Genomic DNA, 25356 nt, shown 5'->3' with positions numbered 1-25356 from the left:
CTCTGAAATCATCTTGTTTCTGTTGACTTATTTAGAGTCTTTTTGCTCCTACTGGAATGTAAGCACTATGAGAGCAGGAGCTTTTTCTGTTTCATTGGTTATTACATCTCCACTGTTTATAATAGTACCAGGCTCGTAGGCAGCGTTCAGTAAATGCCCGTCCAATGAGTGAATGAATGGAAGGATGCATGAAGTCAGACACAATTGAACAAAGGTGGCCAAGACTTTCATATCAGCCAAAACATCTGTAATTAAATGTTGGTTACTAACCCGAGAATGAGGAGTCTGTGCTCTGGTGTATGTGTGCATTTCTCAGCTTTTGTATTGTGTTTTAGGAACCTGACACTGACAAGGGCTTAATAAATATTAGATAACAGAAGATCATTTTTACAAATTCTACTCTTGCTTCAGCTAAACTAAATTAGTCCTTTGTAAGCTAGGTTATACAGGGTCAGAGGGTAAGGCAAGCTTTGGAGTGACAGGTCATACCCATAGGAAAGCTGAGAGATCCTCATTTGAATTAAAAGATACTGCGGTAATGAATTAAAATAAAAAGTAAACCTTGAGTTCTTATGAAGGTAAAATAAAAATCAGCATGTATGTTAAGTTCAAATAGTGATTTTTTTTTAACTTAATAGTTTCATAATTCAGCCAAAAAAAAGTTATTTTAATTCCCTTGGGCAAATCCTAGCTGCGGTGTTAGAGTGGAATTCATTTACAGAAGAGCCAGGGTCTGGTATGGGGGCTTTGACGCAGTGGAGAGGAGCTGCCGCGAGGGCAGGATTAGAACGCGATCTTCCTTGATTGTAGCTGAGACCAAAGGCTAGTAGCTGGAGTGCAGGGCAGCTGTGGCCCACAGGGCAGTGGCCTGAGCTTTCGGGGCTTCCGTCTCCCCACTGGAAAGTGAGGAGGTTGAAGTGCACAGTGAGGTTGAAATCAATAACGCCACTGCTGTGTTCTTGTCTTTATTTCTTAGGTCCACTCCTTTACACTGAATCCATGTATACATTATGGCTGTGGGAAGCTCTTTGTTAACATAGTTTATATTTTGAAAAGAGACTTGTGATCTGGATTAAATTTAGGCCATCCCCTCCTTTCACCCTCTCCTGTACCACAGTCACAATTCTACCTTTTTCACAGCCTCTTTTCTTTCTATCCCATTTATCTGAGACTTTTTTCTTCCCTTGGCGATGGCGCTGCATGTGTGCTTGGGAGAGACTTCAGTCAGCAGGTGATGCCTGGGAGCCTGGGACTCCTGCAGATGCCTGGGAGGCCTCCTGGGATACCCAGTTCACGAGCACGTGTCCAGCCTGTTGCTTCGGTGACCTCCCGGAAGTGCTCTGAATGGGGTCAGGCTTGGACATGGAAAGATGATACTCTGAGGACAGCAAGCTAAATTTTGACTTTTCTGCTTGCTGAGGCAATATTTAACCTGAAGGAAAAGAAGCCTTCAGCCCAGGATTCCATGGCAGGCATTTTCAAAAAATACTGATTTTGCTAAATGTTAAAGAATTAAGCCAGGTTGCTCTCAATTATATATTTTTAAAAATGTTACCGTATTGACATACAGCTTTTTAATACGCTGTGTATGAGCAGTACTGTCCCCCCGTATTCAGTGCTTATGGTACATTGTTCACATATGTTAAGCTGTTGGAGCGTAATCTCACCAGCTGACATTATAAAACTTTATAGTTTGTAAGCTTACCTCTCTGAAATATGGATCTTCGTAAGAGGTATACATCAAGGCCTTGTAAGAAAGAAGCTGTGTATGTTACCTTTCCTTTTCTCTGCCCTGCATTTATTGTTCCTTTATCAGTTGAAACAGTATAGTTATATAAGAAAATACAAAAAAGCACAAAGAAGAGTATTTTTAAAAATCGCTCTTAAGTGCAGAAAATAACCTCGTGAACTTCAGTGATCCTACCGTGCGTACTATTTTATAAGCCGATTTTTCTTTATATAAAATATGCATAATATGTTTTCATTTAATGAAACGTTCTTCTAAACCGGATTTTTAGTAACTGCGTAATACTTCATCCTGTAGATGTCCATAACATAACCCTCTGTTGTGGGAGGCAGTACAGACAGGGAAGAGAAGAGGGAGTGAAGCAGACATCCTATTTTTTTACCAGCGTGACGATGTCCGAGTTATGTACTCATCCCATTCCTGCCTCCTCACCCATAAAATGAGGATAACAATAGTACCAGCAATGTATCGATTTCTACAAAGATTGAGTTATGACACATCTTACTTTTTTAAAACACTTAGAGTGCTTACAGTAATGCTCTAAATAGATACTCTTACTAAAGCATCATTACTGTTTTATTATATTGTATCATTGTATTTTTTTTAGAAATTTTGTTTATTTTTTAAAAGATTTTATTTATTTTTACTTGAGACAGAGATAGCGAGAGAGAGAGCACGAGCAGGGGAAGAGAGAGAAGCAGGCTACCCACTGAGTAGGGAGCCTGATGTGGGGCTTGATCCCAGGACCCTGGGATCATGACCTGAGTCAAAGGCAGGTGCTTAACCGACTGAGCCACCCAGGTGCCCCTCATTATATTATTCTAATAGAATCATTGCCTGGCATGTGGTAAGTAGTCAGTAAACATTCATTATTATTACCTATATTTTGTTTAGCTTTTTGATGTGGTAATACTATGATGAATATCTTTGAAGAAAAAAAGGCTTTTGCTCTCTCTTCTTATTTCCCTAAGATAAATTTTTAGAAGTAGAATTGCTTTGATACTTACTGCTAAATCACCCACCACAGAGACTGTACTAACACACACTTTCTCCAGCACGGTAAGAGGGAAAGCACCCGCACCACAGCAAGTGATGATGTTTCTGGAAGTGCTCCTTGGAGGAAATGGCAGCTGCCCATGTGAGGATTTTTGCAGTTCTCCAGAATCACTGACTATTGAGCAATTGGAATTTATTCAACTTCCTCTTCCTTTTCAATGCTTATATGGTCTTCAGGCAAAGAGATGAAAAATTTGAAAACACATTTATTTTTGTGTGGCTTACTAGTATATTAGTCTGAAGTTTGCTTGAGAAGATATCTGTAATGATATGAAAATTTGCCTTGTCTACACTGTTAGGACGGTTTCCCCCATTGAAACTAATTTCTTTTTTTTTTTTTAAGAAAAAAGCAACAAGCCTTGAGAGCAGTCAACCTTCCAGAACCCATGCTGGTGGAACAGCGCCGGCCACCAAGGTCAGTCATTCCTTAGGTCAATAAGTTTTGAACAAAGTATCATTTCTATGCTTGGGGGGGGGAGGAATGTAATATCTTAATAATAATAATAATGATTTAAAACCTAGTAAAACCATTTGTGCTTTAATTCTCCTTGGCATATAAGTGTCCTATAAATATTATCATAATATCTATAAATAATATAGGACTTTGACACATGCTGTGAGTAGAAATGCAGTGCTCTCATCTCGTCAGAAAATAATTCAGATTCTCTTCATGCACATTAGCCCCACCAGGCTCTCTGCTAAATGCTCAGTGTAATTATCTTATGTAATCTCCTCACAATGTTATAATTATTATTCCTTTATACCTGAGGAAACCAGGGGTCAGGGAGATTAAGCAGCCTTGACAAGATCACAAAGCCAGTAGGAGGGAGGTGGGGTTTGAACCCAGGTTTCCTGTTCATACAGGGTCCTTGATGGTGCTGGACTTCTAGAAGCTCTAACTGAGCGTTCTTTGGTAACACAGCACTTCAGAGCTTTGCAACTTATAAAAATCGCTGAAACAAGATATTTCAAAAACAAAAGACTACAATTTTAGCTAGTGGTTTTCAACATTTAAAAATAGTTATGTTCAGCCCATTTCAACTTGCGGTCTTCCAGTGTTATGTCTGAGATCATCAAAAACCTTAACTTACGTCAGGACTGTCTATACAACTATTTTAAGTAAGCATTTTTCCTTTAAAACTGGTGGCTTTCCTATGGAGGTCTGCGGACTTTCTCAGGTAGGTTCCTTACTTGGTTAAGAGTTCATATTTTAGCACTTCTTGGACGCCCAGCTGCTCTGCAGGCCCCTAAATGGTGCCCAAACCAAAGTCCAGCTGAGAAATGAGAAGGAGCTGGCCAGAGTTGAACAGATTTGGGGACACTACAACATCAGTGCTCAGCATGGGTAAGAGGTCTTCTGCACAGCCAAACCCGACTGGCCTCTCTGCCACTTATTACTAGCAAGCTTACTTAGCCCCACTGAACCTCAGTTTCCTCATCTGTAAAATGGGGATAGGACTACTCTTGACAGATCTGCCGAGAGGCTTAAATAAAATAAAAATAAAATGTATAAAACTCTTAGCCCTGAGCCTGGCATTTAGTAGGTGCTGGGAAAATGTGTCTCTGCTATGACTACTCTCGTTAGCCTCATACTCTGTTGTTTGACTGTCTGGAACTAAAAAAGTTTTTTCAAGTATGTCCTGTCTTAAAGTACTTTTATTTAACTTATGCTTAACTTATGCCTCTAAAAATGAGGAGGCTCATTAGAAAACCCCAGCCCTATGAGATTTAGTGGATCACCTGCAGGTGATTTCCAGATTTTGGAATTATCTAAACTCTTGGGCAGGGTGGTGGTTAGTACATTGTAGAAAATCACACCCAGTTTTCTCTTGAGGTTAGCCACAAGAAGTAATCCCTTTTCTGTCTTTTTTTTTTTTTTTAACACACAAAGTTATCATCCAATCATTCTGAGGTTATAAAGAATGTTGGCATCTCCCCCAAACCCTGCTGTCTCAGGAAGCTGAAGGGGGGAGACGTAGTGGGAGGTAGAGACATTTTAGCCACATATTTAGTGTTTATTTAATGTCAAACTTGACATTCTTTCCTTAGCTTCTAAAACATGGTCATCTTCCTGCTACCTACATTATTCTCTCTCCTGTTGCAGTTTCTCACTATAGATTCCCAACTTGCTTTGCTTCATCAGTTTCCTAAACATTAGTTTCCCCAGGGCTTTGTTCTTCCCTCCTTTCTTTCTCATATCTTTAACATTTATAGAGTATTGGAAGAAAAAAAATATGTGTATGTATGTATATATTATACTTGCTGATTTCCTCTTTTGATGCCTGATTGAAAGGGCTTTAACTCAGCAGCATCATCACTGTAAAGATTTATTTATATATTTTAGAGAGAGAGACAGAGCAAGCACGAGAGGGGGGAGGAGCAGAAGAGGAGAGAGAGGAAATCTCAAGCGTAACTGAGTGCAGAGCCTGACTCAAGGCTCAATCTTAGGACCCTGAGATCATGACCTGAGCCTAAATCAAGAGTTGGACACTTAACCAACTGAGCCATCCAGCTGCTCCAACATCATCATCACTTTAAAGAAAGAGTCATTCCCATGCATCAATTAGAAAAGCTGGGGGTAATAACATTTGTGATCACTTGAAGCCTTGTATTATACAATTAATTATTATAACACATGTAGGCAACATCATATTACCCTGACACATGACATGACAAAATAGTAGAAATAATTGGCAGTGAGATTTAGTCTTGGTTTTCTTGATTCTTGACACGCTGAACTTAAAAGGTAAAATAAATGATAATTTTACCATTATAAAGAAAACTTTACGGTCTGTCTGAAAGGTTAAATATTTAATTTGAAGTAACGCATAATAGATGTGTGATACAGAATGGTCACCCTGTATTGCCGGACTGTTTTATGAGCATTCGTAAGCAATGGGTAATTATGCGCATGAATAATATTACTTCTGTCTTGCAGTTCTGGGCTTGGAAGACCCAAAGCGCTTAAGCAACCATAGGTCCTTCTACCTCAAAATAATTATTGTAAGATGTTTAGTGCTTAATATTTGATTTTTGATAAATTAATAATGAGGACTAATGAGGCTGCCGAAATGATTCATGCTTTTATTAAAGCCAGTATGAAAAGAGTTGTGAGCCATAATCAGTCCTGTGATTATATGGCTGGCCGAGTTCTCAGGCAATAGGTATTATAACCACCTCCTGTTCAGGTGAGGAAACCAAGGTGGAACTTGCATTGGGAATGTGGCTGCAGAAGCTATTAAGAAGATACATTTAAAGTTAAAGCTGCTAGTTCCAACTGGAATCCAGTCTGTTTCAAACCCAAGTAGAATTTCTTAAGGATGGCAGGGGTAGCTCGTGGAAAGATCCAGAAGGCTCCAGCAGCAGGAATCTAAAGTTTCACAGCTAAGAACAAGGCCCAGCCACACCATGGGAGCGTCTGCTGCTGCCACCACAGCTTGAGCACCTAACACATTGAGGACCGGATGCCAGAAACTGCCACTGCCAATCTTGAAGACTAATACACCTTATCAGACACAGATTTCTTGATGGGCCGTGGTCTCTTCACATTGCTCACTTCCAGTCTCACAGGTCGACCCTCATAGGTCACATGCCTCAACCCTGTTACAAGGGAATCTGGGATTGTGAGTGCTCTGGATTCTACTTTGGGAAGGCGCGTATTGATTAGGCGGGAAATTTATCAATATGTAGTGAGGGTTTTCAAATGTGTGGCCAGCTGCCAACTGGCAGATGCCTCCTACAGAAAGGAAAACAGGAGAACTGCCTCACTGAACAGGAAGGCAAATGAATCATGATATGTTGTTCAGCAATATTAGGCCTTTAAAACAGAAGAGGACACAACTTTTCTCCCAGCTACAGGGGAGAAGATTTGCGAAGGAATAAGCACCCATCAGAAAATTCTTTTGTGATTTTCCTCCTGTGTTGGTATAAATATCTCTCCTCTCAGGTGCCAGTTTTCTCAACCATAAGATCAGTGAGAGGCTGGATAAACTATGTGTGTTCTGGCATTCAGTGTCAGCCTCACCCCACAATAGCACATGTGGTTTGGGGGATGACTCTGTGTTGAGTAGGCAAGTGTTTTTATTTTAGTAATTATGTATATATTTTAATGTGCTGAAAAATAAACTAGCACCTCAGACTCATGATCCCAAGGATAGTTTTGCTTAAGATACAGCACTGAGTCATTGCTCAGCTGTCACTAGCTGGGCCTGAGGTCTCTGTTCCCCACTGACCACCACCTCCTCCTCCGGACACACCCCAAGCTCCATCCAGAATCTTTACTGTGACTGATTTGTGGCTTTGAGAAAAGTTGGCTTTCCATATTTCTTTTAAAATTTCTTAACTCTGTTCTGTGAACACCATCATTCATTCTGTTTTAGTTGCCATTCTTCTAGAACAAAAAGCATTTCCTTTTCATTCATTCATTCATTCGTTCATTTATAGCAGTATGGACCTATGAATTCTTATTTTATTCATTGGCTTAAAATCCATTTTTCTGATTATTTTGATATTTTTAATCACAATAATATATTATGTGGTGTACTTTAGTAGAATTTTGACTCTATTAAACTGCTCTTTATAATATCCATTATACTATTTGAAATGTATTTGCGAATCGCTGGTGATGGTCATTATTGATTCGTTCTATAGTTTAAAAAGAGATATTTGGAGGCGTATATTTGCAAGAGCGCCCCTCTTGGCTCCCTTATTCCCGCGGAGTCACAGGGTGACAGCGCGGGCGCGGGGGACCTCTGCCACCAGCAGGCACGGCGCGCGCGGCGCGTGGCCCGCATCCCAGGCGACGTTCCTGAGTTAGCCAGCTTCCCGGACGCCTGCCCCAGACGAGTGGGCAGGAGCGGACGCCCGGCTGCGCAGACCCGCCGGGAGCTCCGGGGCGGCGCCTCCGGGGGACGGGGGCGGGGAGCAGCGTGCGTCGCGTCCCGGGACCGCCCCGCCCCGTGGCTCACTGCGGGCTGAGGCTCTAAACAGAAACCGCGGGGGCCGAGCCCAGCCAGGAATGCAAACAGCCTGCACACCCAGCTGAAGTCTCTGGGCCCGGGAGTCGGACGCAGAGTGAGTACTGATTTCGGCCGCTCTCCTCCGAGACCGCGTCCGCTTCCCAGGCGAGCGGCCCGAGCCGCCCCCCTCGCGCCAGGCCCTGCGCGGCCCAGACTCGCTGCCTGCGTCTGGCTCCCCCCGGCTTGGACCGGAGTTCTTACTTGTCTCTTGACCCCGAAGGCGTATTTCTTTCCAATTAGGCTCTGAGTTCAGTTGTGTTACTTGTCCACCTCTCCCTCCCTGACGGTAACACTGTGGCTGGCTTTCCAGTGGGGAACGTGTCTGGTGACCGGACGCGCGCGGTTGGGTTACAAAACCAGGGATTTGTGTGACCTGGAAAAAAAAAGCAAAGAAGAAAAGCAGCAGCTATGTCTGTTTGGTTTGGTTTTTTTATGGTTAGGATTCCCGCCCCGCCCCCCCAGCCCTGCCCTCACTACTGTACGGACCTCCGTTTTAGAGAATGAGCTCACTCTGTATAACCTTTCCATGTACCTGATACATAGTGGGTGTGGTGTGGCATATGTTGTAACATGTTTTGGTTCTGTTTCCTTGAACACAACCTGAGACTGTGGTCAGATAACATCCCTGAGAGGTACTTTGTATCTGTGTTTCAAGAATGCAAGGTGTTTTCATAGAGATTTAACAATCTCTTCTGGACTGTTAGGGTCCCCGTGTTCCTCAGGAACAGGCAAGAGGCAAATTCGTTATTCCTATTTTACAGCTTGAGAAAATAAGGCAGAGTTCAGGAAACTTCCTTAAGGGGCCAGACCTTTGGTTCTCTGATTAGTCTTCTAGGAACCCACCTATACATCAGAGGAACAAGAATGGTCAATCAGCCACTCTGGAAATTTTCTGCTGTATGATGTGTTTTGTCCAGTGAAAACCTCTGCATTGCAGAGGTCAGTAAGGAGTGGCATCTGCTGTTCAAAGGGGGAAACTATTTTGTGGTGTTTAAGTACCGAGTGTCTCTTCCTGATGTTTTGTTTGTGGGCACGGACTTCAACTTTTGCACACTGATTTTTCAGTATTTAAAAGGATATTTGTTGCTGGGAATGTGGTGGGAAGGGAGTGATGTCTGGGTTCCAGAAGACAGTATAGTATTAAAGTAGTGACATTTAGCAAAATCATGCTGAAGTTGGAAAGGCTGCATCTGCTGACTAATGGAGAAAGGGTAAGGGGCCAATAGCAATCAGGGTGGAGTGGGAATCCCTGTTTGCACAGCTAAGACCCTTGGTATCTATTAGCAAAAAGTGAGCTTTGCAGACTGCGCAACAGTGTTTATGAAGCAACACATTCAAGTATAAATGTTAGCTGTGGCTCAGTTCACATGATTTTAGAACAGATTCCTAGTGCATGAGAAGAGTTGGTTATATAGTATTAGTGGTGAATTTAGTTCCTTGATTGTTTTCAGAATTGCTTGAAGAAGAAGGATTCCTATTGATGTGTTTTCATTTGACAAAACCAATTTTATTATTAAATTCAAGAAATATTTATTGAGCACTTACTATGCAGAAGTAACCATGGTAGATGCTATGGGGATACAAATATATGGATCCTATCTTCACACAATATAGCAAGAAGCTGGCGTTCTAAGAACAGAAGTGACATAGCTAAATGAGACTATGTAACCAAATGAGACTTTAACTATGTGATAACTTTTCATGTCCTGAAGCTCATTTTTTGGAAGATATTTTATAGAGAGCTGTTAAATATGTCCAGAGAAACAATACAGAGTGGTAGTTAAGAGGTCAAGTTCTTACTTTCTTCATCTGTAAAATGGGTATAATAAGAGTATTAACCTCATGGCTGCATTATTATCACATTATGTGAAGTACTCAGCTAATGTCTAGAACACAGTAGTTTTCACTAAATGTAGCAGTAACTATCACCACTCTATTCTCATACAGATTATGCTGATCTCTTCTTGTTCTGAAATGTATTATGGTTACTTTCTAGTAATTTATTATTACTGCATAGTGTAGGCAGGAGAGCACCAGGGCAACAACATCACCTTGCTAACGGTAGGATTATGCACAGCCCCCGCCCAAATCTCTGATGTCCAAGTGTATGGACTTGCTCAGAAGTCAGCATGTCTTAAAAGAGGTTGTAAAGTACCCTTAGAAATTGGAAATAATGGGGACGTCTGGGTGGCTCAGTCAGTTAAAGCATTTGCGTTCAGCTCAGGTTATGATCCCAGGATTATGGAATCGAGTCCCGCATCGCGCTCCCTGCTCAGCAGGGAGCCTGCTTCTCCCTCTGCCTGCTGCTCCCCCTGCCTGCTGCTCCCCCTGCCTATACTCTCTCTCTCTGACAAATAAATAAAATCTTAAAAAAAAATTGGAAATAATGGGTCTGAGCAATTATGGCTTTCCATAAAGATAGCTTAGCTTACTTGTTCTTTTTTTTTTTTTTAAAGATTTTATTTATTTATTCGACAGAGATAGCCAGCGAGAGAGGGAACACAAGCCGGGAGAGTGGGAGAGGAAGAAGCAGGCTCCTAGCGGAGGAGCCTGATGTGGGGCTCGATCCCATAACGTCCCAGCTTACTTGTTCTTAACCAGGGGAGGTAGCACCCAATTAAAGGGTATTTTAAAATATGTGAGTGTGCTTTTGGTGATGCTCTAGCACTGGGAGCAAGACAGTCCTGCTCACTTAAGAATTGTCCACCCAGGGGCGCCTGGGTGGCACAGCGGTTAAGCGGCTGCCTTCTGCTCAGGGCGTGATCCCGGCGTTCTGGGATGGAGCCCCACATCAGGCTCCTCCGCTAGGAGCCTGCTTCTTCCTCTCCCACTCCCCCTGCTTGTGTTCCCTCTCTCGCTGGCTGTCTCTATCTCTGTCGAATAAATAAATAAAATCTTAAAAAAAAAAAAAAAAAGGATTGTCCACCCAGGGATGCCTGGGTGGCTAAGTTGGTTAGACATCTGCCTTTGGCTCAGGTAGCGATCTCAGGGTCCTGGGATCGAGCCCCAGGTTGGGCTCCCACCTCAGCGGGGAGTCTGCTTCTCCCTCTCCCTCTGTGCTCTCTCACTCTGACTCTTGCTCCCTCTCAAGTAAATAAATAAAATCTCAAAAAAAAAGAATTCTCAGCCCAAACAGTTAGTACCCTGTTAAGAAACGTTGGGTAGCTAACATCTTTTTTTTAAAGGATTTTATTTATGCACTTAGAGAGTGAGCATGGGGGTGGGGTGGAGGAGCAGATGAGAGGGAGAAGCAGGCTCCCTGCTGAGCAGGTGGCCTGCCACTGGGATAAGGGGCTCAGTCCCAGGACCTTAGAATCATGACCCAAGCCGAAGGCAGATGCTCAACTGACTGAGCCACCCAGGCGCCCCTAACATTTTTAATTTAAAAGCTATTCACATAGAAAACATGAAGTGGGATTGTTTGTGACAACCATTGTACTTTCCTAGTATGCAGATTATTAATTCAATATATCAGAAAAACTATAGGATTAAATATGTTCCTCTTATAAAGTTAGACACATATTGGTGCTAAGACATACATTCCAGATTCATGTGGTTTGAGAGCATTGTGAAGCATAATGAAAAAGCAGATACAAAGATAAATATGTAAACAGGAGAGCATAGACTGTGGGTTTTTTTTATTTAAACTGGACCGACCAATTAGGTAGCTCACATTTGGGGAAAAGTAAATAGTTCCACCTAAGAAGTAGTGATACCTTAGAGATATGTTGTTGATGGATTCCTAAGGAACGAAGACTGTAACTGTCATCTAAGCAAAGCCTCCTTAATTGAAGAGATTTGTTAAAGCCCTCTAAAGAGAAGGTTATTGGTCTTCAGAATGCAGGCCAGGAGGGTAATTCCAGGCCCTAGGGCTCACCCAATCCTTGTCCTAGGATGTGCTACACCCCCTTGGAATTCTCTAAGACCGTGTTTCATAATGTGCCATCTGGAGAGTATTTGCATCAAATTCACCTGGGATACTTATTTAAAAATGGAGGTTTCCCAGGCTCCCCCTCAGATTTACCCAATCAGAATCAACAAGGAATCTATGGTTAATGAAATCCCTGGATAAATTTGTACACCTGTCAAGTTTGATAACCACCATTCTAAACCACCATTCTAAGAAGGAAGTTGGTTTATACAGAGCATTCCTATAGGCCAGAGGCCAGAGGCAGACCTTAGCAGTGCAGTAAAATCTCAGTGAATTTACTAAAACTTCTAGCTATCCACAGGAGATCAGACTTCTGAATCATACTGAGGCTTCCTCATTAACTGACTGATTAGTGTTCATGACCCACAAGCAAGGGCCTAGACCAATCCTGTTTCACTCAAAATTGCCGTAAGAGATTGTGGCCGGCTTAGTATGCAAGGATACCCTTTGGATTCTGTAAACTCTCTGGATTCTGCGATGGGTTGAGGTCCCCTGCACAAGTGATAGAAGTATGAAGACCTAGAGCAGACCTCAGAGCCTCTGGAGTTGCTCTGCTTGGAGCTGTTAGTGGAGGGGGCAGAGATCCCTGTTCCTCCGTAGTAACCGGGAGCTCAGTCTATGACGTAGTGTTTCTTTATTGCCTGTACTAAGAGGGTAGCCAGAGAAAGCAGTGGGGACAGCGGGGAGTAGAATTATTTGTACATTTTTCAGTTACATGTGCTTTTTATATTTCCTCCTTATCGTGAAAATAGAAAATTGTGTTTATATCCAGCATGGCAAATAAAATATTTTGCTATAACTCCATTACTATAGCTAGTCACTGTCAGAATCCTGGAATATAAATATTCTCACGCTAAGATATGGAACGGTACCTTGCGTGCTTTGACACGTGCATCTTTTCATAATATTTTATTTACAGAGATGCATCAGGGGGCTTGGTCTACAGCAGGAAATTGAATCGGGTAGCCAAAATTTTTATCTTCCAGGATTCTTCTCTTTTCTATTCACCATCTCTTTACTTATCTCTGTCTTTAATTTTTTTTTAAAGATTTTATTTATTTATGTGACAGAGAGACAGCCAGCGAGAGAGGGAACACTGCAGGGGAGTGGGAGAGGGAGAAGCAGGCTCCCAGCAGAGGAGCCCGATGTGGGACTCGATCCCAGAACACCGGGATCACGCCCTGAGCTGAAGGCAGACGCTTAACGACTGCGCTACCCAGGCGCCCCTCTGTCTTTAATTTTTTATGTCACAATTTAATCCAGTATTTATTTCTTTGTACTTGGGATAGAAAGGGCTTCTTCCATCAGAATTCAGACTTATATTTTTAGACATGCACAATGTGTTTTAATGTTTGAAAGTCTTTAGATGGGGAATGTATGTTCTACTTTGTCACAAAGCACATTACCTTCTCTTCATACTGACCTGACAGACTCATTCACATCACCTAGCAAATAATTGCATTTGAATTTTAGGCCCCAGTCTACAAAGATAGACAAATATTTATTTTCTGAAAACTCAAGTAGTCATTTGAAAATTGTATCCTTTTAACGTACACATATAAGTATATATATATATATATATATATAAATATATGTAACAAAAAATATATATATACACTTACAGCCAAGCTGCAAACTGGATGTGTGTAGCATTAGGGGTTTCTCTCTTCGTCCAAAATACCTGCCTCTAAAATGATAGCAATATTGAGGTTGGTGATGTCTACTGTGTACTCTTGCCTTATCGTGTAAGAAGCGTGAGGGAGGTGTAATCACAAGTATCGAGTGTCCCTGGGTTTTAGAACACACAGACTGGAGAGGACAGGTATTCTTGAGGTATTGCAGGGCTGTCTTTTTAGGGAACATCTAGGCTCTTCATTAACCTCGGCTGGGAATATCAGCACCAAAAATCTTCCTCTAAAAGCTGGCTGGAAAGTATTTTTGCAAAATAATTTTTTGAATCCTAATATCTTGTGTAGTCTGGCTCCTTCCTTTTAACCCAATGAAAGTATGAAGAGACTAAGTTTGTCCCCAGGAAAGAAGTGCCAGTGGATTATAGGTGGTAGAAAATGTTGGTATTTCACTGACCACTGTAAAGCCATCTTGTTTTAAACTGTCTAAAGCAGTGATTCTCTCAATATCAAGGAGTTTCAGAATCACCTGAGAGGCTTACACCTTTTCAGTCTACACCCTTTTTCTCTCTTCCTCCCACTGTTACCTTTCACAGGCTTCTCGAGTGTTCATTATCTCCCTCCTCCCCCCATACTGTCTGTGAGTGACTTTTCCTGGTCCAGGAATCACTGAGCTAAGGTGTTAAAGCTTGGCCAGTTACGTTGCCTTACGCACAGTTTTAGTACAGAATGTTTAAATTATTGCAAATACCTATATATTTTGCATAAAGTTTCAACGGTACAAATTAGTGATTGTTTTTCCCTAGCAGTGTTACAAAACTAAATGATCATCCATATGATATCTTACTGTACATTTGAATTTTAAATCAATCAAGTAATTATTGTATGGGATTTTTGCCATAAAGTATCTGTATCACTAAGAAACAATGTATCCCCTTGCTGAATATTCAGAGATCCAAAAGGAAGGGTTAACTTCTTTTGGCTGTTGAGTTTGAGGCTTTCCCTTGCTTAATTATTGCAGTGATTGGTGCTGAATTATTCTCAAATAATGTTCTTGTGGTGAGACAGGATTTCTAGCCTCACACATTAGAATTGTTTCCTTCTCTAGTCCTTCTGATAGTCATATTCTTATACCTCTTCAAATATTTCCAGAGACTGAAAGTGATAAACAGTGATGTTTGCAAATATTTGCAATTAAAATCTTTGCACAATACCCCAATTGATTTCCAATTGAACTAGTGATAAACCACATCTTCTCTGTGTATGTACTTCTCCACATTCTCCTACAGACCAGTGAACTGAAGGTTCATTTGCTATTCAAAATGGAGAGACAATCAATAGGAAAAAAATAAAAGCTTAACAAAGAACATTCTAGGTAGTGCTGATAATCTGAAAATAATTCTAGAATGCTCTGGGGGAGGGGTTAGGTCCAATAGTATGTATGTCATTTGGAGAAGCTCTCCAGGATCTAGATATTTAAAAATAAATGGAAAGAGAAAGAAACCAACCATTTATTAATTTATCAGACAACTAGTGTGCTAAGTGATTTACAGAAGGCTTCATTTCATCCTCTTGAGAGGATAAATTTTGTGGGGCACCAGGCTGTCTCAGTCAGAAGACCACACTACTCTTGATTTGGGGTCATGAGTTTGAGCCCCACATTGGGAATAGACATTACTAAAAAAAAAATTAACTTTAAAAAATTTTAAAGAGTTGCTTGCATATTTTGCCACTAGGTAAGAGGGTACGAGGACAGGTTTATAAATGAGAAGACTAAGGCTCAGGGAGATTAAATAATTTACCCTGGGTCACACAGATAGCAGGGTTTTATTTGATTCTAATGTTCTTTTCAGTAGGCTAGTCTTATAATATCTTCCACTCAGTAGTTTATATCTAGGTAGTTTAACTGAGAGATGAATATGTATCTAAATTCAAAAACACTAGAAATCAATATTATGTTCCCTTTTGTTATACTCAGTATCTTAATACGGTTGAAATTCTCTGATGGATGAGGTTTCCTGCTTGTGTGAAACAGAATGTTGTGCACTGGAATTAGCAAATGATAGTTTTGTTGACAGAGTTTTTTTTTAGGTGTTTAAGTAGGCAGCAGAGAAGGGATAACTTAGCTATTTTTGAATATGTAATTTTTAAATTGCAGATTAAATAGTACATCCCTGAGAAGTCCCTCGCCATTCAGGAAATACAGAACTTTTTACTTAGATAAGCAGCAATGTTCATCAATTCAAATGATCAATTTACATCAGTTTCAAAAGAAGCTTACTTTAAAAAATCCATTCTTCTATTTCACTGAATTTTTTTCCCTAGGGGAAAGTGGGATAAAATGCAGTGAAAGGTACTGTTATTATTATTCCTGTTTTATAGACGAGGAAACTGAGGCACAGAGCAGTTAAGGCATTTGCTCAAGTTCACACAGCTGGTAGCAGAGCTGGAATTCGAACTCGAGTGTCTGCCCACAGAGCCATTCTCACTCACCACTAAACACCACTCCCTCTTTAGTATTTGAAAACCTTAAACTTGGTATCAGCAGACATGTGTGAATTTGTTTTGCTTATGTGGTTTCTGGAATGACATTTGATTTCATGTTACATTTCCATTTTGATTATTTGACCATCAGCTTGGACAAGGCAACTTTGTTATTCTTATTATTTAAGGCTTCTTATTAAGAACGTGCTTCAGTGGGAAGCTAGATGTTGTGTGACAGGCCCATCTCAGTTCCCACATGATTAGTTCTTCATAAGCTCCCTCTTGTTTCCTGTTAGAGTCTGTCCTTGTAGAGATTGAGGTTGGAAGTTGATTTTATAACACAAAGATTTATAAAAGTTCTCAAGTTCTCTCACCATTAGGTCTACAGGAAGGAATGAGTTTGAAAACCCAATGGAAGCCAAGCTGAAAGGCTCTGAGACAGTTGTTCAGCAGAGCTTAGAATATTTTTTTAATAATAATCATGCCATCAGTAACCATATATACATTAACGAGTGCATAATCTTTTAGGATTTGTAAAAATCTGTGCTCCTGCTACCAAGATTCCTGTTCCCATTTTATCTAGAATGTAGATCTAGAACATAGATCAAATCCAAAGAAAATTCCATTATGTAAAATAATAGTACCCTTTTTTCCTTATGAAAGGTAAATAACAGTACGTAACTTCTCAAAGCAGGGGTCACCACAGAACTGCTCTACCATGGTGAGACTGAAGAAGGAGAAACTTTTGAGGCTGTTGATACTAATAAAATTTTCGAAAATCACTGATTTGAATTGATTTACCATGTGCTGGCACTGAGCCAAGCACTTTGTAAACATACCCTCATTTCATCCTCACTGTTTTTATACACATTTAACAAATTGAAAACTCACATTTGGAGAAGTTGGGCAGCTTGCTGAAGTTACACAGCTGGAATTAGACTCTAGGTGTGTGGAACTCCAGAGGCTAAACTCCCCTCTTTCCCATTTGACCATCTCTCATTGGGTGCATTATGTAATAAGCTCCACATCATTGTAGCATAGAATATCAGAGTTGCTGAGCTATAGAATTCTCAAGCCTGACAGCTTACCGATGAGGAAACCGGGTTCCAGGGAGGTTAAGACTCAAGGTCACACAGCTCGTCAAGAGCAGTCAGTCTTCCTCACTGTTCATTATGTATCTTCTATTATGCTGAAATTGCTTGACTCACAGTCATGAAAATTCTGGGCAGATAAACCTTTTCTAGGGTAGGGATAAGAAGAAGAAAATAGGCTGTCTTTTTCCGGTCTAACCTCTCTGCTTTATCTTGGGCAAAGTCAGACACAGTTGGAATGATTTCATGCCCAGGATCCCTAGAAGCATGAACACAACTTCAGAAAAAAAGCTGCCTTTCTACTCTTTAGAATGACTGAACAGGGCTCTGTGGCTTGTCCTTTCCTTTGCCCACAAAATAATTACCATTTCAGGAAAGAAACAACCCTGGAAAACCAGAGTGTGCAAAGCAGTGAAAGTTGCCTTATACCCGAAGTTCAACTTCATGCCTTTTGTGGATTTTTTTTGTTTGTTTTTTTTTTGAGCACTTGGGGTGGCCCAGTGTCAGAGCTTATAATCAGTTACTCACAGGGTGTGGCCAAAACTTCTGTAATCTCTGGCGTGGATTTAGCTCACAGATGAGACTTGGCTATTGTCGTGGTTGCCAGGCAACGTTTGGATGTTTATTTTGAGATTTGCCCACATGTTGCATCAGAGGCCAAAACTTCATGTGCTCTCCACTTCCCAGAGCAAGAAGAGCTGAGACTTCTATTTTTATCTTAAGTCTCAGTGTCCCTTTTAATATATTTCGTGAATGTACAGTTGAGACGGAGTCCCCGTTTCCCCCAGGTAGTGTTCAGATTGCCTCATTTTGCAGTACTCGACTTCATTTCGCCTACTGCAGTCAGGACCGAGTATCTCTTCCCACCTCTAAGGCTTGCTCAAGCTGTTTTGCTCACCTGGAATGACTGTCCCGTCTCAGCCTCTATCTCGTTTTTTTTTTTAAATCCAAGTATTTTAATTTTTGGAGAAAGAGGAGTCCACTTGTTACAGCAAAGTTCATGGCCATCACTGTCCTGTCTGTGCTCAAATCCAAGCCCTTCTTAACTGTGAAATCTTAGATAAGTTACTTAACTTCTCTGAGCCTAAGTTTCCTCATTTATACAATGCAGACAATAATGGTTACCTCCTAGGATTTTTTGAAGATACACTGAAATCAGATATGCAAAGCACCTGTCACTGTCACCGTTTCCGGCACATGGGAGATTGTGTAGATAATAGTTTTATTCTCTCCTGTGAAGCCTTTCCTAACCATCTTCCAAACACACGTCTCAGAAGTTTTCTCCCTCTTCTCATGTCTTGTAACATCACGCTGTACTTAAGATCCTATCACAATCAACCTTATCTCGTATTATGTACACACTGGGGTGTAAGTGGGTGCCTTAAGTAGGTCTTCTGGAACAAAGTAGATCTGTGTGTTCTCCCCCCAGAGAGATGGCTCCACTTCATTCCTAGATGATTCATTGTTTATGTTTCATTGGAATCATGTTTTGTGTCACAATTAAACACGTTCTTTGTTAGGTGACTGTATTGGAGGCCTCCTTAAGAACATCATTATTACGCTAAATAATTAAAGGCATCGGAAGAATGTATGTCATGGTGTGACAGCATGGCGAACAATGGACAGACTTAAACCTCTGAATATTCATCCTGAAGTGAATAATCGGGTCATTACAGAAAGAAAAATGTAAACCTGGGTCCATAAATGGTGTTTCTGAGGAATGTCCGTGCTTTCCTCAGAAAGCCCCTCTTCTGCCCATTGTTTGTTTCAGGTGTTGTAGAGGAAGTGGCTTAGGGCTGTTTTTGTGTGTATATATGTGTTTTTTAAAGGTGTACAACTCCCTTTGGAAGATAGTAGTGATGGAAATGACTAGATATTTGAATTATGTTTTTCTAACCAGTTTTCTGGCTTGTGCTTTGAATAAAATTTCTGATGATGGAGTAAAACTTATGTAAGATTGGTTTTGAGCCATCAGATAATACTCTTGTGTTTATTCATGCACAAATTCATAATTTATTTAACAAATACTTGTTAGGCAACTGCTGTTGCCAGGCTCTGGGGATGTGCAGCAACTGAGACAGGCATGGCCCCTGACCTTGTGGAGTTCAGGTTCAGGTCTGTCTTATAAGTTCGTGACGAAAGAACTTCTTTATAAAAAATCCATCATTTTCTTTCTTTCATTATTTGAGATTGTTATTAAAAATAATCTTATCTATTCAGTAACAGATGATTTGGTTTTCTTATGTGCATCTAGCAGCACTAGTTTTAAAAGTTAAAAATCATTTATTTAGAAAATGTTTAATATTTATTTTGTGTTTTGCCCAAATTGCCCTAATATTTGGTATCTAACTTGACCCTCATAATAATGCTGTAGGGTGCATGGTATTCCCTTATGGGAAACTAGATGCTTAACAGGTTTAATGGGCTTGCTGGTGGAGTCAGGGCCACTGAGAAGCCAGAAGATTGAAACTTAAGTATTCTAATGTATTAATTATGTTCCCAATTCTAGCTTAAAAAAGAGAGGTATTAAACGATATTTTTGGGCCTCCAGGGCAGCCTAGTTGGTTGAGTCCCGCTCTTGATTTTAGCTTAGGTCATGATCTCAGGGTTCTGAGATTGAGTCTTGTGTTGGGCTCAGCAGGGAGTTGGCTTGAGATTCTTTCCTTCTGCCCCTCCCGCTGCTCCTGGTCAAGGTCACTCTCTTCCTAAAACAAGTTAGTCTTTAGAAACAAAACCTATATCTTTGTTAAAATGAAACTTTAATTGATGATTGGAAAATGGAAACAAAGGTTGGAATCAATAATGATTTATTTCAGTAATCACTACACCCAATATGTAAGCTTGAACCCAGGACCCGAGATCAAGAGTTGCAAGCTCTTCTGACTGAGCTGGCCAGGCACCTCTCAACAGTGATTTTTTTTTTTTTTTTTAGCTCCTCTCTGCTACTATGTACTTAGCACTGTAGTAGACATTGTGGGGAGCAGAAATGACCCCTGTCTCATGATCGTTTTATAGCTTCACTGATAACAAGTGACATGTACTTAGAAATGAGCGTAGGAACCCTCAACACAGCAGGTGAGGAAGTGTCCAGGTGAGAAGTACAAACATGTTTAGGGGTTGAGAAAGTAACATGAGCTAAAGCAGATTCAGGTGTTGTATCTTGAGCTAAATCCTCAAGGGTAGGGATGGGTGGGGCCTGAGCAGGGAAAAGCCTTCGTAGGCAGTAGGAAGAGCAAGGTGAGAGGCCCAGGGAAGGAATGGAGCATGATGGCCATGGTGGTGGTAATAATAACTAGCGTTTGCCCCTTGCTTACCATTTGCCAAACAATGTTATTACTAGTTCATGTACATTAACTGACTTATTCTTAAGCCATATGGGGTGAGAATTATTACTGTTCCCATTTCATAGGTGAGGACGCTGAGGTGCAGTAACTTATTTGAGGTTGCACATGAATTCACCGTCAGCTGAAATTCCACCAGACGTTCTTGAGCCCAGAGCCCCCCTCACACTCTTAACCAGTGAGTCATGCTGCCTGATGAGTTGCCTGTGAAACAGGAAGGACACCATCCTAGCTGGAGGGAAGACGTGGTATGGGTCGTAGTGAGAGATAGAGTGGAGTAAGTAGGTTAGGCCGAGTAGTGAAGAGTCTAAAGTTCGGGCAGAAGATGTTGGACTTTATCTAGGACACAGTGTGAAACTTGGGAGCTTACTCTTTCATCACAGTGAGAATATGCTACACACTTTTTCAGATAAAGTAGGCAGCCGTAGAAAGAAATGGAAGCTAGAGAATGGGGTAGGTCGGGGGGGTGGGGGAGAACAAGGCATGGAAACTATTAGACGGCCTTGATGTAATCCGGGTGTGGGAGGTACGTGATTAGAATAGGAGTGTGGGTGGCAATAGAAATGACAAGGACGGAATGGTGATGAGGACTGGAAGCAGCCCTGGACCCGAACCCAGGTGATTCAGGGCCAGATGACTTCCCTCCGTTGTGTCATGTGGCTCTTACGGCAACTCCAGAGGCAGGTGGTTTTACTCCCATTTTACAGCTGCGGGAATGGAGGCTGCGGGAGGTTAATGTGGATCAGGAAGCGCTGGAGCAGGGAGTGAAACCTGCATCTGTCTTTCTCGATATCCTCCTTTTAGGCAAAATAATGTGGTCTGGTGATAAAGTAGGGCTCCCGGAAAGGTATAGAGGATTGTTCACATAATGAATGGTAAAGTCCTGGGAGAAATCAGCTTTCTGAGGGAGCAACAGTGTAAGAAGGCGGAGGGCTAGTGACTGAGGTTGAAACACAGGGAAGAATGGAGCAATCAGAAGAGGCTTCCAGAAGGAAACGGGTTCAGAGAGCGGGGGAGAGAGGTCGGAGTTGCTCTGGCATAGCAGCCATGAGGCAGAACGACGGTCAGGGATTCAAAATGGAACTGTGGGTGGGTCAGCAGGTGGAAGAGGCATGTGCGTACGTGTGGCAGGTGTTCTAGTAAGGCTCCACAGCAGAGGCAGCCGGATGTGGGAAGGGTGATTCGTGCTGCGGTGGGAGGACCTGGGGATGCTGCCTGGGAGGGGTGGGGACAGGAAGATGGGTTGGGCTCAGGAGCACCCGTTGACTCATCTGCTGGCCCGCTGTGTGTACCACGCCAGCCAGGGCTGGGAAGAGAGCAAGGTGAGGTCGAATGACGTGAGGGAAGGTAAGGAGGACTCTGTCAAGCCACCTGACAGCACCTGCCAAGAACTGAAAGTCTTCTGGCACCCCCAAGCAAGGGAGGGGACTCTGTTTTTGTGGTAGACCGAGAACTAAGGAGCTGAGGAAGTGATTTTTTTTTCATCAGCCGGATTTAATGGCAGTGGAATGGATGAGCAAACCCTCTAGGACCCAGACCCTCCTAAGGGATCCCTTAATTTGCCCAGTCCAGCCCATTCAACAGCGGCTGTGCGTGAGCTCACAACCGTCTGCAGTCACATCCAGCTCCACACGATGCTTGAGGTTGGTCCTTACTAGACAGCGTGCAGAATCAAGGAAAAGCCATGGACAGAAACCTGCCATGGGTAAGAATGGGGTCAGCCGATGAGTGGACCCAACAGGTGGCTCTTCTAAAGGGACGCCCTCTAGTGGAGGAGCAATTCCTGAGGCAGTGACACGGATACCTGACTGTAGAAAGTGCTGGAAGTGGACACAGAAGATGCCCATCGGGACAGCTCGCGGTGGTTGTAATGCTGGAAGTTAATGCGAGGGCTGGGAGCTAGCGAGATACACCTGAAAGGAAGGGTATGCAGGGTTTGGGTATTCTGTGAAGAAAAGCAAACCAGTAACACATGTGTGAATAAAATAGCAAGGGAGCGACGAGTAAGGTGTGCTCTGAGAAAGGGGTGGCTGGCTGCTTGGAGCTGCTGTTCTGCATTGGGAGATGGGGAGGGATTAGAGCGGGGGCGGGCGGTCTTTAAAGGCAAGAGAAAGGATTTCTGTGTGATGCAGTGGGCAGCAGGCGTCCCCACTGGTTCTAATTTAGATGTGGGTGAGCGTGCCAGGCAGGAAGACTAATCTGTCCGAAATGGGTAAGAGGGCTAAAAGGCTGGACTTCGGGAGCCGTTTGCAAAAAATGTGAAAAAGGGAAGCGGTTTCTTTTTTTGTTTGGTTGGTGAAAGTTTTTATTTAAATTCCGATTAGTTAACATGTAGTGTACTTTTGGTTTCAGGAGTAAAACGTAGTGATTCATCACTAACGTAATAGGTCGGGCTCATCACAAGTGCCCTCCTTAAAACCCATCACCTATTTAACTCACGCCCCCACCTCCTCTCTAGCAACCCTCAGTTTGTTCTCTGTAGGTAAGCGTCTGTTTTATGGTATGTTTTCTGGTTTTATGGTTTACCCCTTGTAGTCATCCATTTTCTTTCTTAAATTCTGCATATGAGTGAAATCATGTGGTATTTGTCTTTCTCTGACGTATTTCACTTAGCGTAATACCTCTAGTTTCATCCACATCGTTGCAAATGGCAAGATTTCATTCTTTTGATGGCTGAGTAATATTCCATTGTGTATGTATACCACTCTTCTTTATCCATTCATCAGCTGATGGGCATCTGAAGGAAAGCAGCTTCTATTTTCCAAGGGTCTTAAAAGCATACCATCTTCCCTTCCTATCTGTAAGTGTTTACTGCAGTAAATTTCCAAATTTCTGACTGTAGCAAGTAAACAGATCTGAAGAGATTTTGTTAAATAATGTCATATTGATTAAGTACAGGATTAAATCTTTTTTTCTAGGTTGCAGTTACTCTCTCATCAGCATTGGTTTATTTTAATGCAACTTGACAATACAGCAAGATTATTTGAGGTGGTCCTGAAGCTTAGAACTCAAACATTTGTCGCATAGGATTCTTTTCCAACCTCTGTTAGAGCACTTCATTTGTAACATAAACCTGCTGCTGGTTTATCTTTCCGGACTCCGAACTCTTTCAAGGCAGAGCTGGTGTCTTCTTCACCGTGTATGCTCAGCGGCCAGCTCATTGCTTTTAAAATAGCAGTTGTCGAATGCGTGGGTGGAGTATGATTATAATGTACTTTTTCTCTGTTCTTTGTTACCCTGATACATGTTTTAATTTAAGTTTATAAATGACTAATAATACTCTAGATGTGAAGAGATTTGCGCGGGTCATTTGAGAGGGAGTATTGTTATCACACTTCACTCCGATGGACACACTAATCCCACGGAGACAGTTTGGTATTATGAGCTCTGATGGCTGTGCTTTGAAATTGTCTGCCCCTTGACGTTAACCGGACTGCCTGGGTGGTAGGTCCTGCAGCAGAGAGTCATTGAGGTAGAAGTCAGGTGGCCTAGGTCCCAGCCCCGGCACGTTCGGGTCAGAGCACTCCCCACCCCCCGCCCCCAGCCTTTGCCTGGGTGATGCCCCCTCATCCTTGACTCTCCACGTCACGTCCTCAGCATCACCTGTCCCAACTGTGTCATGAACTAACTCTGGTTGCCAGGTCTCTGTTTGCATGGGAGTCTGTGATTTTTCCTTTATAGCGCTTACCACAAGTAATTATTGCAGTGGCTATTCTATTAATGGCCTCTCTCATGAGGCTGAAAGTTCTGCAATGACAGGAACACGTCTAGCAATTTCACCACTGTGTTCCTGTCACCTGACGTAGTAACTGGCACAAACTATGTGCTGGATAAGTAAATACTTGTGGAGCCAGTGAACTGTGGAAAATTTGACAGGGCACTTAACCTCTATGAGATGGTGCTTTCTCCAACTGTTTAAAAACCTATCAGAGGTTTATCTTTGAAGTTCTTCAGTTCAAAGCTTTGTGGATAAACTCTTCAAAAAATTCTAACTATCAGTTATTCACACCCATGATTAGATATTCAAATAGTACAGAAGATTTAAAATGAAAATGTATTCAACCCCCCCCCCCAGAGATAGCAAATATTAAAAGTTCATTGTCTTTATAAATAAAATAGAACACACCACGGTTCTCGGGCAATTGAATGGGTTCACAATAGGGTGGGATTATTTTCCTTGTTTTCAGATCCCATGAAGTAGCTTTCCTATTTAAGTTTCAAAGTATTTAGTGGCTTTGTGATACGATAGAACTTCCATGGAGGGATCTGTGCTGAGAACAGGTGTGGCCAAGGCCTTCAGCTAAATTCCCATGATTACCTCTCCATGCTTATTCATGGCTATCCATGTAGATTTTACTGTTCTCAGGTGGGGGGGGGGGGCTTTGGAAGTCTATAGGATTTGAGGATTACATCCAGCTGTTGCTTAATAAAGTAGTAAGGCAGATTGAAAACTCCAAGGCTGTATGATTTCAGGAATGTTTTAATAAACATAGAGGTTTAGAAAGAATGTTTACCTAAAGATTTGCACTTTTTAAAATGCACTTTTTAAAAAAGATTTATTTATTTTAGAGAGGGGGGAGGAGCAGAGGGAGAGAATTTCAAGCAGACTCCCTGCTGAGCCTGAGCCTGGTGGGGGTCTGATCTCACTACCCATGAGATCATGACCCTGAGATCATGACCTGAGCCCAAACCAAAAGCAGACACATAACCAACTGAGCCACCCAGGCACCCCTAAAAACCACTTTTATGTAGAGTGTTTGGTCTTTGATTTTATATAACTGAAGGAAATCATTGAAGGAATGGGCTGTGGCAAATGGGTACGTTAATTCTCACAAATTAAAAAAAATCTTAAGGAAAAATGAATATTCATGTATTTGTCTATTAATTTGATGGGAAAATCTACCTTGGTACATCTTCTCCCTCTTTATCCCAAAGAGAATGTGAGAGAGACAGCGCCATGCCTGCTGCAGTGACCAGGTTTGGTATATTTCGGAGTGAGGGGGTGCCCTATTGGTGCCTAGGAGTGCTCAGGAGTAAAGTTCATATGGTTTGTTTGAAAA

At 41.9% G+C, this 25356-nt stretch overlaps 1 protein-coding gene across 10 annotated transcripts in view; it reads left to right on the top strand.

The window, feature by feature from the left end:
• CAST (calpastatin) overlaps positions 1-25356 on the top strand; it is a 106467-nt gene that overhangs the window by 29567 nt on the left and 51544 nt on the right. For 8 of the 10 annotated variants that reach the window (XM_045808359.2, XM_045808357.2, XM_045808363.2 and 5 more), the window contains exon 3: positions 3147-3218. In XM_045808359.2, coding sequence (XP_045664315.1) covers positions 3147-3218 — 72 coding nt within the window. Of the gene's footprint in view, positions 1-3146; positions 3219-7713; positions 7877-25356 lie in introns of those variants that run through there. The other 2 variants (XM_045808365.2, XM_045808366.2) reach the window with 2 other exon arrangements.

This window comes from Ursus americanus, chromosome 5, assembly GCF_024610735.1.
Source record: "Ursus americanus isolate L20-20 chromosome 5, mUrsAme1.1.p, whole genome shotgun sequence".
NCBI lineage: Eukaryota > Metazoa > Chordata > Mammalia > Carnivora > Ursidae > Ursus > Ursus americanus.
This window is presented reverse-complemented; position numbering and strand designations above follow the sequence as displayed.